General features: G+C 40.2%; 1 protein-coding gene across 1 annotated transcript in view; it reads left to right on the forward strand.

Moving 5' to 3' along the window:
• The window catches only part of LOC133994967 (protein sidekick-1-like), a 240,242-nt gene that overhangs the window by 182,460 nt on the left and 37,283 nt on the right, over positions 1 to 20,499 (forward strand). Inside the window, exons 18-25 of the mRNA XM_062434212.1 lie at positions 1,373 to 1,554; positions 5,371 to 5,486; positions 9,928 to 10,123; positions 11,518 to 11,616; positions 12,871 to 13,062; positions 16,508 to 16,629; positions 16,734 to 16,846; positions 18,271 to 18,421. Coding sequence (XP_062290196.1) covers positions 1,373 to 1,554; positions 5,371 to 5,486; positions 9,928 to 10,123; positions 11,518 to 11,616; positions 12,871 to 13,062; positions 16,508 to 16,629; positions 16,734 to 16,846; positions 18,271 to 18,421 — 1,171 coding nt within the window. The remainder of the gene's footprint in view (positions 1 to 1,372; positions 1,555 to 5,370; positions 5,487 to 9,927; positions 10,124 to 11,517; positions 11,617 to 12,870; positions 13,063 to 16,507; positions 16,630 to 16,733; positions 16,847 to 18,270; positions 18,422 to 20,499) is intronic.

The raw sequence follows: 20,499 nt of genomic DNA on the forward strand, positions 1-20,499 counted from the left end.
AGTCAGCCAAAACAAGCGATTTCACTTGGTCACCTTGGACATAACATTGTAACAGACATTTTTCATCATTTTCTGACATGTTATAGATTAAATATTCATGAAAACAACCTTCTGATTAATCAATAATGAAATGAGTAGTTAGTTACAGCCCTAAATATAAACTATAATCGAGTTACAGCATAAAGAAATATTCCATCCCCGTTGTCACCCTCTCCCTTCTTGCTGTATCAAACACATAACCGCACATACATTCACACAGAGACATAAGTGCTCTTTACTTATGCTGTGGCTGCCCATGATCAGCTGTCCTTCACTTTGATGTCTATGTAAAGTGTGACACAGTCTAATCAATCTGTCATCAGCAGCCTTACATGAATTTGCATATAATTGCAGTAGAAGTTATCAGGTCTTTATATCCCCGTTCGCTGCGTTATCTGCCTCCCACTTCAGAAATCAGTTGAAAATAGAAATGCAAACTCTTACATCTCCAATGTATCATTTCAGCTTTATAAGACAGGGCTTCCACCTCCAATTTGGATTCTCCTTTCTCCTCATTGTATCAGCTGGCAGATTCTTGCTATCTGTTCTGACTTTTTCTCCTCCATCACTCCCCTCCCCTCCCCTTCCTCTTTCTCCTCCTCCTTACCAGTGTGAGTGCCAATGTTTCAGGTGGAGAAAGAGAGAGTAGAGAGGTTATCTCCTCTCCTCCACAGAGATCCCCTGTCAGCCTCTGGCGCCCACTCTCTCTTTGTATCTGTGTATGAGTGTGTTCTTCTGTGTTGTGTGTGTATACAGTATGCATGTGTGATAGACTGCTGAGTCAGCCAGGGAAATGTTAGAACATCCCGTTACAGAGAATAGGCTCCATATTAAAATGCTGACATGTGGATTATTACTCCATTCAGCTCCATCAGATATGTACAATACTTAAGTGGTATTACACCTCCGAGTCTACTCAGGTCATATATCCTTTTAAGTGGGCATTTATATCACATATACTAAAGCGAGGGACTTGAAGGTGCAGTTTTCAGAGACTTCAACACGCATTGAAGGTTTTAATTCTTTTGAGCTTCTAACATGATCAAACAACTTGATGAAAATCATTTAGCATGGTTTCTCTGATTCTCTGGCCAACACAAATGACACTAAACTAATTATTTAGTTTACTTTAAATTTATTCTCAGACATAAATCCAAACTAATGTTATAAAAGGTATATGTGCAAGGTATTTCCAGAATGAAGAGTTTTATGATTACACTTTGTTTCATTGTTCGTAAGTGCAGATATTTAATTTGTGTGTATTTTGAGTCATGCTGAGTGATTTGCTTAATTATCAATTTATCTATTTAAATGTGTGTGTATTTTTGTGTAGGTACCGTCTGGCAGGGCTGCCAGGAGACTACCAGGAGAAAAATATCAGCAGCCCAGAGACCAACTACTGTCTCCTGAAAGATCTGATCATCTGGACTCAGTACCAGATCCAGGTGGCTGCCTACACTGGAGCTGGCCTGGGCGTCTACAGCAGCCCTGTCACTGAATACACCCTACAGGGAGGTGAGTGAAGACGCACACACAGGTTTCTTTTTTAAATCAAATATTTACTTCTGATTCCCGCAGGGCACAGCTAATGTGTCAAGAGAGTGATTATATTACTGAAGAATAATTATTTTTATAAAAAGATAATGGTATTATCAGCCCCTGTGCATTACTGCAGTCATTTACAAGTCAAACTTATACGTAGATTCATAGTTAATCGTTTTAACTTTGAGATTAGACGACAAAATGTGCTAATTCTCTTGTGTTGCTGTCTTTGAGTCAGCACTCCAGACCTTGGTCACACATATCTTGTTATTTCTTATACAACATAGACACAAGGCCCTTGCACTGGTGACTTAACATTTAAAGAGTGAAAGTATGAATAGAGACAGCATAATTCCATGGTCTATGAGTTCAATCATAGCTATAGAAATAAATAAAAAGGACTTTGCTGGTAATTGATTCATGTCCTTGGGATCTTAGAAGATATTAGATTTTCATTATTAAGAATATGTGAGAGGGTACAAATGTACAAATGATTGTGAAGACCATGGATTTCACACACAAACAAAGTAACTTATTATTAAAGCCTGATGTGTGAGAACATTCTACCTTCACTTTTCCCAGTTCCCTGCGCTTTTGTAGTCACAGAACACGTCAGCTTTATCTTTATCTAATATATTTTCTTTTTATGTGACTCAGAAGCTATACATAAAGAAGTGCTGTGGGGAAACTTTGATGTAACTGGTGGAAGCACACATCTCTAAAAGCGTATACCCTACAGTACATAGAGGCATTTCCATAGTGGTACTGGGTTGCAATCGTTTGTAGATAGACAATCCTCTCGTACTTTTACTTTTTCGAGTTGCGATCAAAAGACCGTTCACAGTTAAAGGCAGCTGCACCACAGGCGAGTTGGCTTCGTTGTCAGTGAGAGGATGGGGAGCCCGGTTATGAGTGGAGCCAACCAGTCGATGCAATTATGTTAAAGTTGCCCCTGAAGCATCGTCTCAGAGGCATACCAGATTAGACCCACTGGGAAGAGACCCTAGAGGCGACCTAGGACATGCTGGAGGGACTACATCTCCCATCTGGCTTAGGACTACCTTATGATTCTGCAGGATGAGCTGGAGGGAGTTCAAGGAAACTGAACTGTATTGCTCTATGAATTTTAATATAATGCATAATAGTGTGTTTGGTGTAATAAACATAGCTGCGCAGAAGCATGCACTTTCAAGTATGTCAAAGAAATCCATGAAGTGGTTGTGAAAGAGGGATAAACAGAAGTGAGGACAGTGAAGGAGAGAAAAAAAAGGAAGATGAGAGGAAGTGGTTGTGAGGGTAAATCTTCTTTAAACACGTGTTCTTCTCCTCCTGACTTTTATTCCAACAGTATATTATCATTATTAAAAATGGGCCAGGCTACACACACATGCATGTGCTCATAAAAACTCACAGTCATTATTACAAGAGTTCAGGACAGGTTTATAGACTCAGTAGAGGGAGTTAGGCTCATTAATTATTCTAATGTGGTTTAATGGGAGTGGCTGCGATGGATTAGGCATTTTCCCTCTGTCTTTCTCTCACTATCTGGGAGAAGATGTGGCTGAACTCAGTGTTAGACTCTGATAATGTTGCTCTTTTTGCGCTCTCTTTCATACAGGCATATGCACATACTAAGATTCCCCCAGAGGACAGAGTTTAGTGTTTTATCTCTAGCTGTGAGCTGTGAGGGTAAAGAAGCCGGTCCCCAGGAGTACAGTCAGCATGGCAAGAGGGGGAGAGAGTATCTTTAACACCAATTAATCTCCTTCGTCTTCTCATCCTCTGGCTCTCATTCTCTCACTGTCTTATTTCTTTCCATTTTCACCCGTTTTTGTTGTGGTCTCTGCTCTTTCCTCCCTATACGCTCTCCTCTCTGTGTGTCCATGTGTCATCTGGCTTCTTTGGCTCAAATATAGGATGTAAAGGGCATTCCCATCATGCAACAGTGCATTATCAGTCTGTGGCTTTCTAGCTTCAGCATAAACCCCTTACAGTGTAATCGCCATAACGTATGCACACAGAAACACACACACACGTGCATAAACACACACATTTCACAGTCACACTCTACTCTTCTGTTCCTGGCTCTAATGTTATCATGAACCCTCTTCCTCTCACTGACCAGCTGCTTTGATGGATTCCATGTAACACATAAAGACTCATGCGTAGAGACCCATTGATACACTCGACATTGAAGAAGAGAAGAAATAAGAAAAATAAATATTAGACCCTGTGCAACAACCTTTGAGTGGATGAAGTAAATCGATTGTCTAGCTTGTGAAAACCAAACTCTACATCTTCTGCCCTTGTTTACCATATTAACCTCCCGCCAGCCTCCATTCTTTCAAATGAAAATAACCTACATTGCATAGGAAAGGTTGTACTGTTATATACTCAGTATATTCCTTAACTTAACTTGTTAGACATTAGACATGTTTCAGTGCTCTGTCCTCTTTGTCTCACTCTCTGCTAGATTATGAATGCCATGGCCAAGTTTTTATATGCATCAAAAAGACAAACTATTACTCTTCTGCTGTAGTTTGATGCATATTCTTAATTTTTAACTTTATTAGTTGAAACTTTGAACTGAGCTTCAATATTAAACAGAAAAAATAGAGATCCTAGGTTTATTACAGATTGTTAGCAACATGGATGCTGTGTATGATTTAGTAATGCATGCGAGTGCACCACAGTAACTCCACTCCACAGATGAAACACATGAATTTCATGTTACCCGTCATGAAGAGCACCAATCAGCCTGTGAAAACAGTTATATAATGACTTCTGTGGCTCTGCAGGGAGCTTTCCAAAGTCTGAAAAAAGTAACCCTGAGGATGTCATCTCAGCTTGGGACTTAAAGTTTTAAACAGAAAGCCTACAATAGTAGGGGATCAAAAGAAGTGGTTTAGGAGACATTGAGTTTCTTATGAAAAATAATATCCAGTTGCATTTTGAAAAATGAAGGATCCAGTGTTGTTTTAAGTACTTGGACTACCTGTTCTAAAGACTATAAACTATTATTCTGGACATTCTTTTTCAAATCTGTCTCTTGTGATCCCTTTATAGTAATGCAATACTAAATGTCCAATGTAATTTGTTAAGTATTAATATAGATCATCATTCTTTTATCTAATACATTGTATTTTTCAACTAATAAATCATGACATTCTTTGGAGTTACATGATGGTAATGAAAGATGGAAGAGCTGATTAGTTATAAAGCTCAGGAAGAGTAGTGTGGCTGCAAGTCCAAACCAACAAATCCAGTGAGTCACGTAACTTCCTGTGGCCACTGTCTGGTCTCCTGAGGTCACTGACTGCAATACTTAACGGATTCAATTTATGATTTAGCTCTCTTTATGAGCCGTCACTGTTCAGAATCAGTCACTGATGGGTCAGAACCCTAATTTCACTCACTACTTATTTAATACAATACACAATACATGAATGTAAAATACAATAGGTGAGATTAATTATGTTGAGAAATTAGGTAATTTTGTAGCAAGGTTTGGCATTTAGCTTTTTGCAAGCCTGGCATGTTTTTTAATTAAGAAGTGAGCAGCGTCTGAAATATTGAAATATGGTTCTTTATGAGATATTTAAAACCAAAATGTGTGAAGAAGAGAGAGAAAGCATTGCACTGAAAACTGTTTATTTCTTCAGTTTGGTGTTTCCAGGATAAGATTGTCCAGGGTCTATAACATATTTTTCCCCAGTATATCGAAGCAATTGTCCTCTTCCTTTAAGTGAATCCATCGCAGCTAATTATTGTGTGTGTATCTTTGTGTAGTTCCCACAGCACCTCCGCAGGAAGTGGAAGTTGTAGCTATCAACTCAACCACCATTCGCTTCACATGGAACCCTCCACCCCAGCAGTTCATTAATGGCATCAACCAGGGATACAAGGTAGGCCTTTGTGTGTATGTTAAAGCTATGATGGTGAACAACCTTTTAACACTCAGTTAAAGGCTCTTTGTTCAAAACGCAGTCAAGTTAGAACATGTTTATATGAAGGCCTTTTCAAACGTTTTTTAAAATGTCTCTTATCATAATTAAATCATCAAAGGTTTTACAAAAGCAGCCCCTGTTGATTAGATAATAAAATCAGAAATGATATTACATATGAAGAATTACAGGCCAGTTATTTTAATAATACTGAAGTCAGAGGTACAGGACCCCTGACCTGGGGATCATTTTTAGCAGGCAACAAAAATCAGTTTGTAAAAATTACTATTCATCCAGACTTTTCTCTACATTTTATTAATCAATTTAGCAGTTGAGAAAAGCTACTACTAAATTACTATGTTAACTTCTCCCAGGACCTACAGTTCAAAGGTCATGACCCTGGATCTGCTGCCAGTCCTTGTTTACACAAACTAGAATAACAAATCTCAGCCTACGGCCAAACAAGAGGGGGGTCAGCTCCAGGAAGAAATTTAAATGACTGATAGAAGAAGAAAAAAGAGGATTAAATGGGGAAAGCATTGAAGGTGCTGAGAAAATAGGGAGCAAGGGACTGGAGGGAACTAAGAGATAATAATAAAGAAGCTACATGCAGGATAACGGGGAGCAGGGTGAGAGCGTGTGAGTGATCTACATGTACAGTACTAGTTCTGGCATGTGATTTATTCTCCACTTCATTGTGGCAACCCACCCCGAAGGAACTGATTTACATGACAAAGAAAACACATCTGGGTCCCTCTGTGTGTTTGCGAATGTGTTTTTGAGGGTGTGAATATTGGTATCTTTGTTGGTTAATAAATACTATATGGCTTTCCATCTGTTTGATGTGGCTCTCTGATGTTTTCTCTGAATACCAGACTCTACCACTCTGAATAAATGGAACCTCTAAGTGCTGCAACTGTGCATTTGCACATGAGGGTGTGCATCTTTGGGTGTGTTGTGCTGGTTAGGGGACAGTAGATAATTATATTAATTAAAAGAGGATATGAAGCAAAGCTTCATCTCATCTCATCCCCCCACAGATCAGTGACTATATACAATACCCTTAATAATATAGCTCAAAACTGATTGCCAGAGGGAGAACCAGAGAGCCACTTCAGATGAGTTTCTTATCTTCCATTTACATGTCCTTGAAAGACATGTAAGAGACACTATCTACTATGTATCTATCTATACATCTATACATCTATCTATCTGTCTATATATCTCTATCTATCTATCTATCTATTTATCTATCTATCTATCTATCTATCTATCTATCTATCTATCTATCTATCTATCTATCTATCTATCTATCTATCTATCTATCTATCTATCTATCTATCTATCTATCTATCTATCTATCTATCTATCTATCTATCTATCTATCTATCTATCTATCTATCTATCTATCTGTCTATCTATCTATCTATCTATCTGTCTGTCTGTCTATCTATATGATTTTACCTAAAGGCTATAGCAAAAAACAATGTTTATCTGCAGTTCAGACAGCAAGACTTACAAAAGTAGACAAAACATCAGAGTGCATACAGGAGGATACAGTGTAAATTAGATCTGATAAACAACACTGCAGGAGAGTCAGAACTTTACAACAAGCATAACAAAGGGCTACAGAATTATAGTCTTATACAAACTGAATAGAGCAGGCATATGCAACCAACATTAGACATCATGTATGGCATACAGATTTCAAATACAGTAGAAAGACACTGATGGAAAGAGCAGGATGATTATATATCAAATACCATGTTGAACCTCTAGCAGAAGTGCCATACTGTGGGATGTTAAGTCTCTCAAATCAGTTTGAAGTTTATCAGTCCCGTGCTCAGAATGACATGGTTGACTGACTAAATGAATACACTGGTGTAGCAGTCATCTCAATCAGCAGCTCTAATGTACCTGCTTGTCATTTTCTTCACAAATTCAGTCAAATGGAAGGTTGAAATTTGACACCCAGTGTAAAAAAAATACTTTACTAAATAATTCTACCCGGGACCTGGACCTGGACACATGTAGCAGCAGAAACATCAAACTGGAAAACTTTTTCACTGAGTAGTGTTATACAGTACCTGCCCCGGGCTCAGCTCAGTTTGAGAAGAGTACTGTACTGTGTGTTGAGCACACTTTGGGTTTCCATTGCGATCTGGTTCAGGATGCACATGTAACTATAGCAACAGCAGAACCAATCTTCCCGGCACCCTTTAAAACTGCACTAGCATCAGATCCTTGGGGGTGCCAAATCAGCACTCTTTTACTGCACCCAAACTGTACTGTGCTGATAATAAATTACAATAGAAAACCTTATTTTACCATGACAGACTAGCTGCAGTGCAGCACCCGTAGGCAGAGAGAAAAGCAGACACTCGAATGTCTCTGGGTATCACTGACTATGTTCCTACTAGGAGGTCCATGACTTATATGTTTTTGATTGGGTTCCTATTTCAGAATCACAATGTGACGCTTATATAGTAGATGTAAGATGTATATTGTTTGTGAAAATGTATTTTTTGGTGTGTTTGCCAACACCCTGCAGTACACGTCTATGTAAGAAACCCAGCATGGATAACTAGCATGAGGCATATTGACCGAATATACAGTGAATCAATAACAGCTACAACTCCAATAAGACTTAGAAATATATACACTATGAAAGGTTTATATGAGGTGAAGTTGTTGAATGCTAATAAAATAAAATATCATTGGTAAACTGAGGAGGTGCTCAGATCTTACTAGCAAGTAAAGTTGTAGATTCTCTAGCAGTAACATTGAATGTGGACAAGAGTTGTTCAGAATTATATTTTTGCTATCAAAAGAAGCCCGTGCTTCAAAAATACAATGCAGAAAGGAGGCCAGTGGAGCACAAAGTATCCTGGAGGTAGTTTGGAGCTTCAGCACTTTGTTGAAATGATCATTTTGAAAAAATTCACAAACGTAGGCAGACTAGCAACAGTAGGCAATGACTAAACCTCTTTGACCTGCGAAGCTCCCTGCAGGCACCAAGTTTCCAAACAGATCCACACATGTCTGAAAACCACATACTACATTCAGTGACAACATTCACTGAATTAAAAACAAATTGTTCCAACATTATCCTCAAGTGGCAATGACAGGATGGTTAAAATGAGGTCCTCTTTAAAAGTTGTAGGCTGTCCCTGATGTTCTAGAGACAGAGTTGAGAAAATTAAACCGATTTGGGCAGCACACTTTATCCCATCAGTGATCACGCTGGCAAAAACAAATCTTTTGCCTACTCAACAGTGTTGGCTCTTGCAATCATTTACTGAACAGAACTTAAACTGGAGGGGGAAAAAAAGATTTAAAAAACCTAGAATATCTTGAAGCACATGACAGAGTGTGAGCACACACAAAGCACTGAGAGCAGAGTTGTCAGACATTGTGCATACAGGTCAAAATATTTGGAGTTCACACATAGTTGCTTCGCTTTGCTTTTCAACTGGCAATGCAGTGACATAAATATATGTAAATGTAGGCTCCCCGACAATATGCTATTAAAGAGACATTTTGAATTCTGTTATCATATGCAGCTGGTCTGTAAACAAACTTAATTTTGCTTTTACACATCACTAACTCACTGCACAGCTTAATTTTGATAAAAACTTGGCTCTGAGTTCACATTTTAGCCAGTTATTCATTACAGGAACTAACAAAATGAGTGCCATATTGCAGTGTTGCCCATGGCTTATCTCCCATTATGAATATGTAAGAGTATGCTTTTCATTGTTTGTTTTCGTGGCTAAAGCAAAAATGCAAACAAAACGGCTGTGGTTCTGAATATAAATCAAGTCTAGCCACAATAGAGATAAATTAACCTTCATTAGGCATTAAGTTAGAGTGATAATCAAACTTAGTTTTGTCCTCTGATGCTGTTATGACTGATAATGGCCTGCTGGCATGAATTTATGTTGAGTGGTACATTCATACGTAAATAAGCGCTTACATTTTAATTTGTTTGGAATGCAGATAAGTTTGCCAGGGAGAATAAAGTGTGAATATTGTTTTGCCATTTTGACACTTTGTAAATAGAATTTGGCAGTTTTAAACTTTAATGACAGAAAACCCTTGGGTATCAGTCTAATTTGAAAAGATTCTCTGTGACCCATACTGTTTTACCGACAAGTTTCGTCTCATAAATGCAGTCTGAATAATAATATTTGGTTGCCTGAAGCTAATACTGTGGAGTCAAAATAATGACTATACAAAAAAATAATGGAAATAAACAACGAACACGATGAGGTATGGTATAACTGTGAGGGATTTTTTTAAGGTGCTGTTGTGACCTGCTGGATTACAGTTCATATTTAATAGACGTTAATGGGAATCAAGCTGAAATTTAACTATTAACTATCGCTGTCACTTAACGCAGCTGCTGGTCTGGCCAGAGCAGTTTCCAGAGGATGTTACTATAGTAACCATCACCCCGGACTACCCTGGTTCACGCCACACAGGATTGGTCAGTGGACTCAGAAAATTCACCTGGTACTTCGGCTCCACCCTCTGCTTTACAACACCTGGAGACGGCCCCCGCAGCTCACCCACTCTGGTGCAGACACACGAAGACAGTGAGTACGCACACACGCACACACACACACACACACACACACACACACACACACACACACACACACACACACATACACACACACACATACACACATACACACACACACACACTCACTCCCACTCGCACACACATCAGTGTGAATAAAGCCAGAAAAGAGCACAAAGAACACTCTATCAGCCTCTCATGAATAATAATGAAAGTGTATTGACTTGTTCTGTGTTCTGTCCAGCTGTTTCTATCAATGTGATACACAGCTGTGTACACAATATCTAAACACCGGCACCTCCTGTTTTCTCTCAGGCTCTTACTTTCTTTTCTTTCCTTTTAACTCTCTTTGTTCTTAGTCTTTCCGCCACCAACCCCCCCTTCAGTTTTTGTTCGTTGTGTCTTTTTAAAGGGAATTGATTCATGTTTTCAGGCATACTGGTATTTATAGCCTACTGTTCCATGGATAAACATAATAGCTGCCACTCCCAGTTGCAAGTACACATGCACAGAGTCGCACTGTCAAATAAACACAATAGACTCCACGCAGACAGACAAGCAATTATTACCAACCAGCAATTATCGAGTGGGAAAGATATTAGATATTAGAAGCCATATGTACACATACACAAACACACATGCATGCACGCACAGACAAACACATGCACACACAGCCGTGGACAGGTATTGATTAGATGCTGGGCGTGTTGCAGGGTTAACGGTGGGTGTAATTCTTGCTTGATGATAGCTTTTTGCGTGTGTGTGTGAGTGTTATTGAATGTCTCAGATGAATAGCTTAATCGCTCTGCAGGGAGAAGGGGTTAGAGAGCCATGGAAGAAATGAGAAACGACAGGCATGCGTGCACCTGAGAATGTGTGTGTGTGTGTGTGTGTGTGTGTGTGTGTGTTTGTGTGTGTGTGTGTGTGTGTGTGTGTGCGTGTGTGCGTGTGTGTGTGCGTGCGTGCGTGCGTGCGTGCGTGTGTGTGTGTGTGTGTGTGGTGGTGGTCAATGCAGATATGATTAGGAGGTAATGTGTGAAGTAGAAGAGCAGCAGGTAATAGGTTGCCTGCACAGACAAACGATTGTGTGCTGCTCTCTCTGTGTGTGTGTGTGTGTGTGTGTGTGTGTGTGTGTGTGTGTGTGTGTGTGTGTGTGTGTGTGTGTGTGTGTGTGTGTGTGTGTGTGTGTGTGTGTAGGGAAGATTTATCAAATATGAAAATTGGAAACTTGAAGCCTTCATTGCACAAACCCTAAGAATGGACTTTTTTATTTTTCTATAAGAGAGAAGGTATAATTTTAAGGATTTGAACAAAGGAAATATAACCTTTTTGTGGGAAAAAAATATTAGACACAAATTATTGTTCAAGGTGTACTTATAATATGTAATATGCGTGTGTTCTTTTCAGCACCTGGTCCTGTTCGTCACCTGAGCTTCACTGAAATCTTGGACACATCACTAAGAGTCAGCTGGGCAGAGCCTGAAAACAAGAACGGCATCATCACTGGTTAGTGCATTAGAACGTAACTGCAACAAAAGTTTCCCAAAGCTCTAAACACACTCTGAATTTTCATCTTCCCTCCATATTCAAGATAATTGCATAGCACTGTGTTATTTGCTGCCCCACAACAGTTTTGATGAGAAAAGCTTTCAGTAAATTATTTTGACTGTATTCTTGTCGGAAAGTAAAGTACAATGATTGAGCGTAATGTGTTCGTCATTTTCAATTAAACTGAATTCTTCTCGGATGGAAAAAACAGCCTGTGGCATGAATAATTAAAAGTTTGAAGGGTTAGGTCAAGATCCCCTCGATACAAGCAGCAGTGATGGAGGAACCCTGAAACTTCATTTCGTTGGTGTTCCTCAACTTAATCTCCTATTTTCTGTCTGGCTTCCATCTGCCTGTTTCTGACACTGTGTTTGTGTACAACTGATTCGTCATCAGCTAATCCCTACTCTCTGCAGCTTGTCTTCTCACATTATCTCCAACATGCCCTCATCCCACGCCTCCCAACACCCAGGGTGTTGTTTGTGTGGCACATCATAGAGCTCAAGGCCAGCCCCCCACGCCAAACCCCCAATTCATTTTTGCCTTAGCTCCTCCATGACTCTGTTAGACAATGGGGCTGGTGAACACAACAAGCTGCTGTGAATTAAGCGATTACACTGCATTGTGTGTGTGTGTGTGTGTGTGTGTGTGTGTGTGTGTGTGTGTGTGTGTGTGTGTGTGTGTGTGTGTGTGTGTGTGTGTGTGTGTGTGAGTGTCTCTGTGGTGACATGGCTGCACCATGTCCACCATTCATCAGGCACCTACATAACAAGACCACAGTCTAACAGCACAAGGCTGCATTGGCTTTACAAACAGCTTACAGACAGAGGAGTGGGAAAATGGTTATTCAATCAAGGTCACCTTGCACATTTACTCTTTTCTCCTCAACCTGCTTTTCATCCAGCACCTCATGAGCTGGGAGACAGATGAGGGACCATTCACTCTCTCCAGGGCTTTACACACAAGTGGCCTCACACACACACACACACGTTTGAAGGTGGTGGAGTGTGATGCATGACTGTGAAGATGCGAACGGACAGACAGGGATTTTGACTGTAGTTACCCCTCCCGCACTCTATCCCTCCTTTTTGGCTTATACCCCTCATTATGTGGAAGTGTGTGTGCTTGTGCATGTGTGCGACTGTGTGTGTACATGTCTGCTCATGTCTGTGTGCACCTTTATTAATCCAGCTTGTGGTCTACACCCTGCAGGCTATGTGTTGTGGTGGGAAGTGTCTGGCGTACAGTCAAGTCGTGAGGAACGTTCTCTGTCCAACTCCACCCTGCAGTACCAGCTGACCGGCCTCACCTCCACCACTGTGTACAACCTACAGGTGGCAGCGCTCACTGCTGCAGGACGGGGCGTGGTCACATCATCCACCATCTCCACTGGAGTCCCACCAGGTACAATAAATACATACATACACACTGGAGCTGGTGACAGAGGATGCAAAGAACATTTTTGTACATATGACTGATGAGCTCTTACAATGCCATTGTCTTTCCCCAGGCTGATAAGTGGCTGTTACTGTGCATCCATGAATCACCACCCACACAAGCAACACACACACACGCATTCACTTGCACAGTCAAACAAAAGTTAGTCGTTCACAGCATCTTACAGAACACTTTAGTGTGTGGTTTATTTATGTGTGTGTGTGTGTGTGTGTGTGTGTGTGTGTGTGTGTGTGTGTGTGTGTGTGTGTGTGTGTGTGTGTGTGTGTGTGTGTGTGTGTGTGTGTGTGTGTGTGTGTGTGTGTGTGTGTGTGTGCCATGTGCACACCAAGCTTTTGTGTGCATGATGAGTTTGTATGATTGGAGTAAGTCCAAGTTGCAATCATTATTAGTGCTGATTAACTGCAAATGGCAAAGTGGAGGGAATGCAGCAACGTGGAAAGAGAGGGCAAGAGACAATCAAAGAACAGAGCTGAAGAAGAGAGAGCAGATAGAGAAACATAATGAGGGAAGAACAGAGAACACAAGCAAATGCAATCTCCAAAGAACAGAGGACCAAAGTCTCTCAAAAATGAACTGGGAGTCAGATAGGAAGAGAAGAATGGAAGTAAAACCAGGCTCATACAGCAGGATTTTTGTCCTAACATTTTCTGATGACTAATTTATGAATAAAAGCAGAAAAAGTGAAAGCAAGATGGATACAGACAGTTCTTAGATTCAGAGGTTGTTCATTAATTCATGAAAGCAAAAGACTGAAGGAAAGATGGAGGACAGAGGATTGAAGATTAGGAAAAAGAACTAAAAAAATGAGCAGAAAGAGTGGGAGAGAAAGAAAGAGGGAGATCCACCGAGCATACATTCTCGTCTTTGTTATTTATTCATGTATTCATGGAGTTGAGAGAATTTTGTCATTCATCTGAGCAAGCTGGTTGACATCAACAATTCCACATTATAACCCTTACAAGTTTACTGCATGCACTTAAAGAGCAATAGTAGCTGATAGCTATAATTTGCCTTTTGTTGCATGCATGTACGTCGTCATATCCAGAATATATATTGCCTTGTTGTCATAATAACTGCACGCAGTCGTGTTATAGTCCCGTTACAATAAAAATCCCCTCAGATAGTCAACTAAATCTGTTAGATGTCTCCTGGCTTACTGATGTGTTACAGCACATGTAGTTTTATTTAACACATTGGCTTTATAGGTCTGTATTCTGCCATGTTCAGCAAATATAATGCTTGCAATGCTGCATCAGAATTGGATGGATTACAGCAGATCACAGTAGAGCACTTCCACCATCCAGAGGTACTAAGTATTAACCAAACACTATGGAGAGAAGTGGGTGAAAAGTGGGTCTGAAGTGCTCCGTCCTGTTGTGATTGAGTGTGACAATTTAGCGCAAAGTGGATTGTGATGATTTTTGATTATGTAAATTTCATTAACAGAAACAAGCTGTCACATATTTCATTTGTGAGGACGCAATTTAAAAAAAAAAAAAAAAAAAAAAAAGGATTTCAGCCTGCTTCTCCTGCCAGTTGTCAAATGTGCCGCCTGCCTGACCAATGCCAATTCAATTCAACAGCTGTCAGTGAAGAAGTCTGTTCAGAGCCAGCTATGAATTGTGTGTGGCATTCAAAAGGTGGAGTTGTAAAGCTTTCATTGGAATATTTAGTTATGGTTGAAGTGTGCATACAAAACATATTATTATTCCTCTATGATTTATTCCAGGTTAACAACCAAGAGAAAATAATAGTTGTGCTGTAGTTGCTGACTGTTGACCAAATTCACTGCAGCTCTCAGTTTCAGTGTGACTGAAGAGACTACTAAAACCTTTAGTCAATCATGTTTAGCAGCAAATGCTAACCTACAAGCTCTGTCAGTAATGCTACTGTCAGATTCATGTTAGCAAAGAGCGTAGTTTATTATAAAATAGGTAGAGATGAGCTTTCTTTCAAATCTGAATAGGTTAAGCTTACAAAAATGGGGTTAAAATTGAGTATTCTGTTTTAGTCGTAGATACTTTGTGTTAGGAAAAAACTGCAAAATACATTAATATATTAGACTGAATTTATGACAATATGTGTGAGCTACGTCTTGTTGGCTCAGCCCGGATCTGTTCATACTTTAGGGGTTGTAAATGTAACGTGGGACAGATTTGTTGTAAGCGATCAGGTGTTTTCAGCTTCTCTCTCCCCTCCTGAGTGGTTGTGTGCCATTTCGGTTGCCACGAATGGTCAGCCACGTTGCCTGTTTCCTGTCACTCATTATTACCATGGAGATTGAACAATGTAAGAATAAGAACAGGTCAAACATAATTTATGAGGCTTGCAGCCCGCAAAGACAGTTATGGGGCTTAAATGGACTTTAGTGAACTGTGCATTTAATTCACCTCTCGCCTCCACTGGTGTACAGATTTATCTCTCTCCATTGTATTGTCGACCTGGAAATATGAAATAAATTGCTCTGTCAGAGAGAGATATACAGCTGTTGCATAAGTGCCTGTGCTTTAGTAAAATTAACATTTTTTTTTTTTGCTGTGGACAATCTTTCATTTTCCTTTTTTCATGACGAAGCATGGACATATGGTCATATTAGAAAAAGTACTGGAGGCAATTTTTGGCTCCCTAAAGCCTTTTTTGTACTTAAGTCGTTATTGGAGACATAATTTTGTTCTTTTTCTTTCTTTTTCAGTTTATATTACCAATGTTATTGCAACTGTAATTGAGATAAGCCATGTTACAGTCCTGACATTTTTTTCAGTTCTGGCATTTTTCATATTTTTATCCTTTAATGGAGAAGTCTTTGTATAATTATTATGTGTTGTTTAATTTCCTTTGATCCATCCTTTTGAAAGTTTTTTGTGCAATATTGTGATGCCATGATGCTTTTTAGAGAAAAAACAACATTAGTCTTTGCAAAATAAATGCCTGTTGTACCTGATGCCGCAGCACCAGCAAGTAGAGGTGATTTTATTTCAAAGGCTTTGTAATAGCAAAATTGAAATGTCATAAACACAGTACACAGACTGCTTTTGTTTTCATAAATGACATTATTATAAGAGCAACAATCCCGCAGGTTTTGCTCAATAAATATTCTTTATACCTGTGAGAATACATCAAATGCAATGGTGTAGAAAGGGACCTGCTGGTAATAGCTGCATGATGTAGAGGTAAAAAATGACCAACAGGCATGGTGGAGATAGGGTCCAGAGCACAAAAAGTGGTTCACACACCCAAATCAGTTAGGTATTTTCTTTTTATTTCATTTAACTTGTAAACAAGCACAGATGTTTCAGCTTAGTCATCTTCAATGTGAAATAGCTGCATGATGGCAAAAGTGTTTCTTTGTTGTTTTGAGTAAAGTCATATTCTTCATGTTTTCTATTCATAGAACTTCCTGGTGCACCATCCAACTTAGTCATCTCCAACATCAGCCCTCGGTCCGCGACACTTGTGTTCCGCCCTGGTGCTGATGGAAAGACAGCCATATCACGATGGATTGTGGAAGGACAGGTGCGACTGATTGTGTTTGTGTGCTTTTCTTTTTCATGCCTGATAATCCTGAAACACAGCAGGAGGAAAACAATTTTCTATCCCAAAATATTGTACTTTAACAGGTAGTAAAGGAGGACAGGAAGGAGGAGGCGTGGAGAGTTGTCTACCAAAAAGACAACCAGCCAGATGCAGATACATTAGAGATCCCTGACCTCAGCCCATTCACTCAGTACAGGTGAGCAGCAAACACACACAGCCCACACAAGAATATACTGTATACAGGCCCCGCCATACACACACAAACTCAGTCACACACATCTCACTCTTCACCAGTTTCTGCAGTATTGCAAGACTCAGGTGAAGTTAGATAAATCACGCAGACACACAGAGAGACACTTCCATCTGAGACTTTTCTGTTTGTCAGCACCTTCACAGCTGCTGCATGCAGATCCTTATTACCCTCCCGCAACCAGCTGGAGGGAAGAAGAGGGGAGAGGGGAGGAGAGAGATGAGGAAAGAGGAGAAGAAAGGTGATGAGAAAGCGGGAAGGGTAGCAGAGAGAATTAAAGTGGAGACAAAGGGATAAGAGACAAGGAGAAAGGGAAATAGAAGGGGGAGAGAGGGGTGTCTGTAATCCCTGCTCAAGGGCCGTGGGGAGCCCACAGTTTGTAAACGTGATCTATCGCCACTCTGAACAACAGCAAGCCTTCCTCCTCTCTCTTTCCCTCTCTTCCTCTGTCTCTGTAGTACGTGCTGTATTTATCTGTCTATCTGTCTATCTCTGCCTCTTGCTCTTTTTATATCTCCCTTCATCTGTAAAGTGATTGTGGTGTGTATGTGCACACGTTGTACACTCACAGGGATTATATTGTCACAGGCGACACCATTGGGACATTAGATGAAGTGATGCACTTGTCTGTGTTTCTTATCCCCCGTTAAAGTCCCTCTTTACACCCTACTCTCTATCTCCCAATACAAGGTAGAGAACTCATAGATGTAGTCTTTTGCACATTCTACACACTCACACATTTTTTCACTCACACCCGCATGGTTGAGATTTAGAAGTAAAAAAAGTAGTAAATTCTCCCTCATGGCTACGTGTGTGTCAACAGGTTTCCATAGGTATATTTCTTTTTCTGACTGTGTGGCATCCTCAGATAGACTAACAGTATGTCAGCAGCCTTTTGAGAGATCCTCTAGTAGAGAGCATTGAGTTAAATTATTAAATGTTTTAGTTGTGAAGCGAATAACACAAATATTACAAATTAAAGGGGTCCTCCAGTGTTTTAGTTTTGTATTTCACTTCAACTCCAGAAAGATGGAAGAAAAAAAAAAGGAAAACCAAGACCAAGATATCCTGACTTTTTGTACGAGTCAAGCTCCAAAAACACTGGATCCTACATTCCCCATAATGCAACTGGATAGTGTTTTTCATTAGCCCCTCCTGCCTGGTAAACACTACACCTCAAGTTGGCACACAGGCTTTTAGTTATTAATTGCCGTCTCCATATCAAGCTGATTTATTATTTCAGACTCAGGCTTTATACGACACCATCCATCTTCTCGCTGGCTGCCTAGTACTGCTCATAACAGGTAACCTGATCTTGATGAGTGAAATCAGTGGAACTCCCTTTTAACTGTGCTTTCTTTTCTCAACAGGTTCAGGTTGCAGCAGGTGAACATTGTTGGCTCCAGTCCCATGAGTGCCCCCACCAGGATGATTCAAACCCTACAGGCTGCCCCTGACACGCTACCCACCAACCTCACTCTGCTGTCTGCTACACAGACGAACCTTTGCCTGAACTGGAAGGTACAGGAACACAAACACACCTGGTACACAATTAACTCTGCACAACTTTAAAACCTCACTCCGCCCCTTTACACTCATTAAACACCACTAATTTGATTGATGGGGATTTTCTATGCCCTGCTCTTATTTTCATATCTGTGTGTGTGTGTGTGTGTGTGTGTCTGTGTGTGTGTGTGTGTGTGTGTGTGTGTGTGTGTGTGTGTGTGTGTGTGTGTGTGTGTGTGTGTGTGTGTGTGTGTGTGTGTGTGTCTGTGCCTGTGTGCTCACCAGCAGCGGCACTGAGCAGGTTGAGTGGCTGACAGCCTGTAATCAGTGTCTCTCCTGGTTATCAGTGCTAACACTAATCTGTCACATTTCCCATTCACTGCGTGGACCGCTAGCAGCGCAAACTGCAATGTAATTTTCTCCTTACTGTCTTTTCTTTTGCTCTTGTTCCCTGTTCTTCGTCCTTCTCTCTCTTTCCCTCCCTCTCTCTTTTACTCCCCCTTCCCCTCTTCTATTATAACATAAATGGATAGCAGAGTATTTTCCATTTAAGAGTTGGAATGAGAAAAAGAGCCTGTCAAATCAGACACAGACACTGAGGCGCTACGGGCTACCTGTGCAGCATGCTAATGGGATTTTACCTGCATGTTAGCGCCCAGCCCGAGCTATGCTAGGTTTTCTGCTGTAATGGAACCATCACAATGGTTTTAGCGAAGGCTATTATTCTAAGCTGCATATTAAGGGTAATAAAGCTAATGTGACATTCTGTATTATGGGTCCTAAATGCTAAGCTGGGGTAAATCACTGGGGTATTTTAAATGGCTGGGTGTCTCATTTCCTTATCTGTTACGCAGCACAGAGCCACTGCAATGTTTGTCAAAATCGCCTGTGAAAATACATACTGTAAGCAAACTGAACTTCCTGCTAATGTGATTTCAGGGCACTGAATAATAGGTGGATGTGTCTGTAATGTATAATGACATGGCTGGTCACGGGCAGACTAGAGAGAAGGAGGTGACAGAGGAAAAAGTATAGACAAGAGAAGCAGGAGGGGTGACAGGAAATGAGAGTGGCAGCGAGTGAAAGAGGATAACAGAGGGTGAAAAAGACTGGGAACGGAGGGTTATATAGAGAGAAGGATCAGGAGATGGGATGTCAAAGGGGAGAAAACTGTAAAAGGTTTTTAAGAAATACTTTAGAGTTTGAAACCATCACATAGATAACCATATTCATGAGCTGCAAAAAATGCTTTTCTTACTTGTGTGGTGTCTTTGTTTATATCACACTGTGGGACTTAAGCTTGAAATCCAACTCATGTATGAGCGATTCAGTTCTACATTATCCCACAACTTTCTGCCAAAGTTCAAAAAGTTTGGTTGTTTCACATGAAATATTTTTTGCTTTAGAGTTTTGGTCCTTGCATTTTTTACTGGTTTGAAGTGGGTGAGGCTCAAAGGTGATATCACATACTTTCCAGGAACCAATCAAAGTTTAGAGACACATGAATAAAAAAATCTTTGCTTATGTTTCCAGAGCTGTCAATTAAATCTGATCAAACTGCATCCACACAGTCCTAATGAAGCCGATCGGTTGAGTTTTTGACAGTTCGGTTTTTAACAATCAAAAACTTTAGATAAAAAATAACCAAGGATGCTTCTTTTTTACCATAAGCTTTGGTTGTTGCCTATTTAGTCATCAACATGTAATGCAATAAATACATATTTAAGTTTGCAGGGGTTTTTAACTTGCCTTGTAGGTATATTTGGTTACACTGGCCTTTGTTTGTTGATATGCTTTTTGTGTCATGATAGAAATGTGATGTGTTTATGCCTAGTCTAGGAGGGACTGTGTCTTATCGTTTCACAAAACAAACACGTTTCTATGTGTTTTATCCAAATGATAATTTTATTACTCACAATTATACCTAAATTTGGGTTTTCACTCAATCATCCTCTCAACTCTTTCTCCCCATCGATACCTCATCCATTAATCAGAGTCAAAATTAATTACTTTCTCCGAGTGCAGTTGCGGCACAAGTTGGCCAAGTGCTGACACATTATAAGATATTTGCAGAGTTCAGGACTGTCACACTG

Source organism: Scomber scombrus, chromosome 2 (genome assembly GCF_963691925.1).
Source record: "Scomber scombrus chromosome 2, fScoSco1.1, whole genome shotgun sequence".
Lineage (NCBI taxonomy): Eukaryota > Metazoa > Chordata > Actinopteri > Scombriformes > Scombridae > Scomber > Scomber scombrus.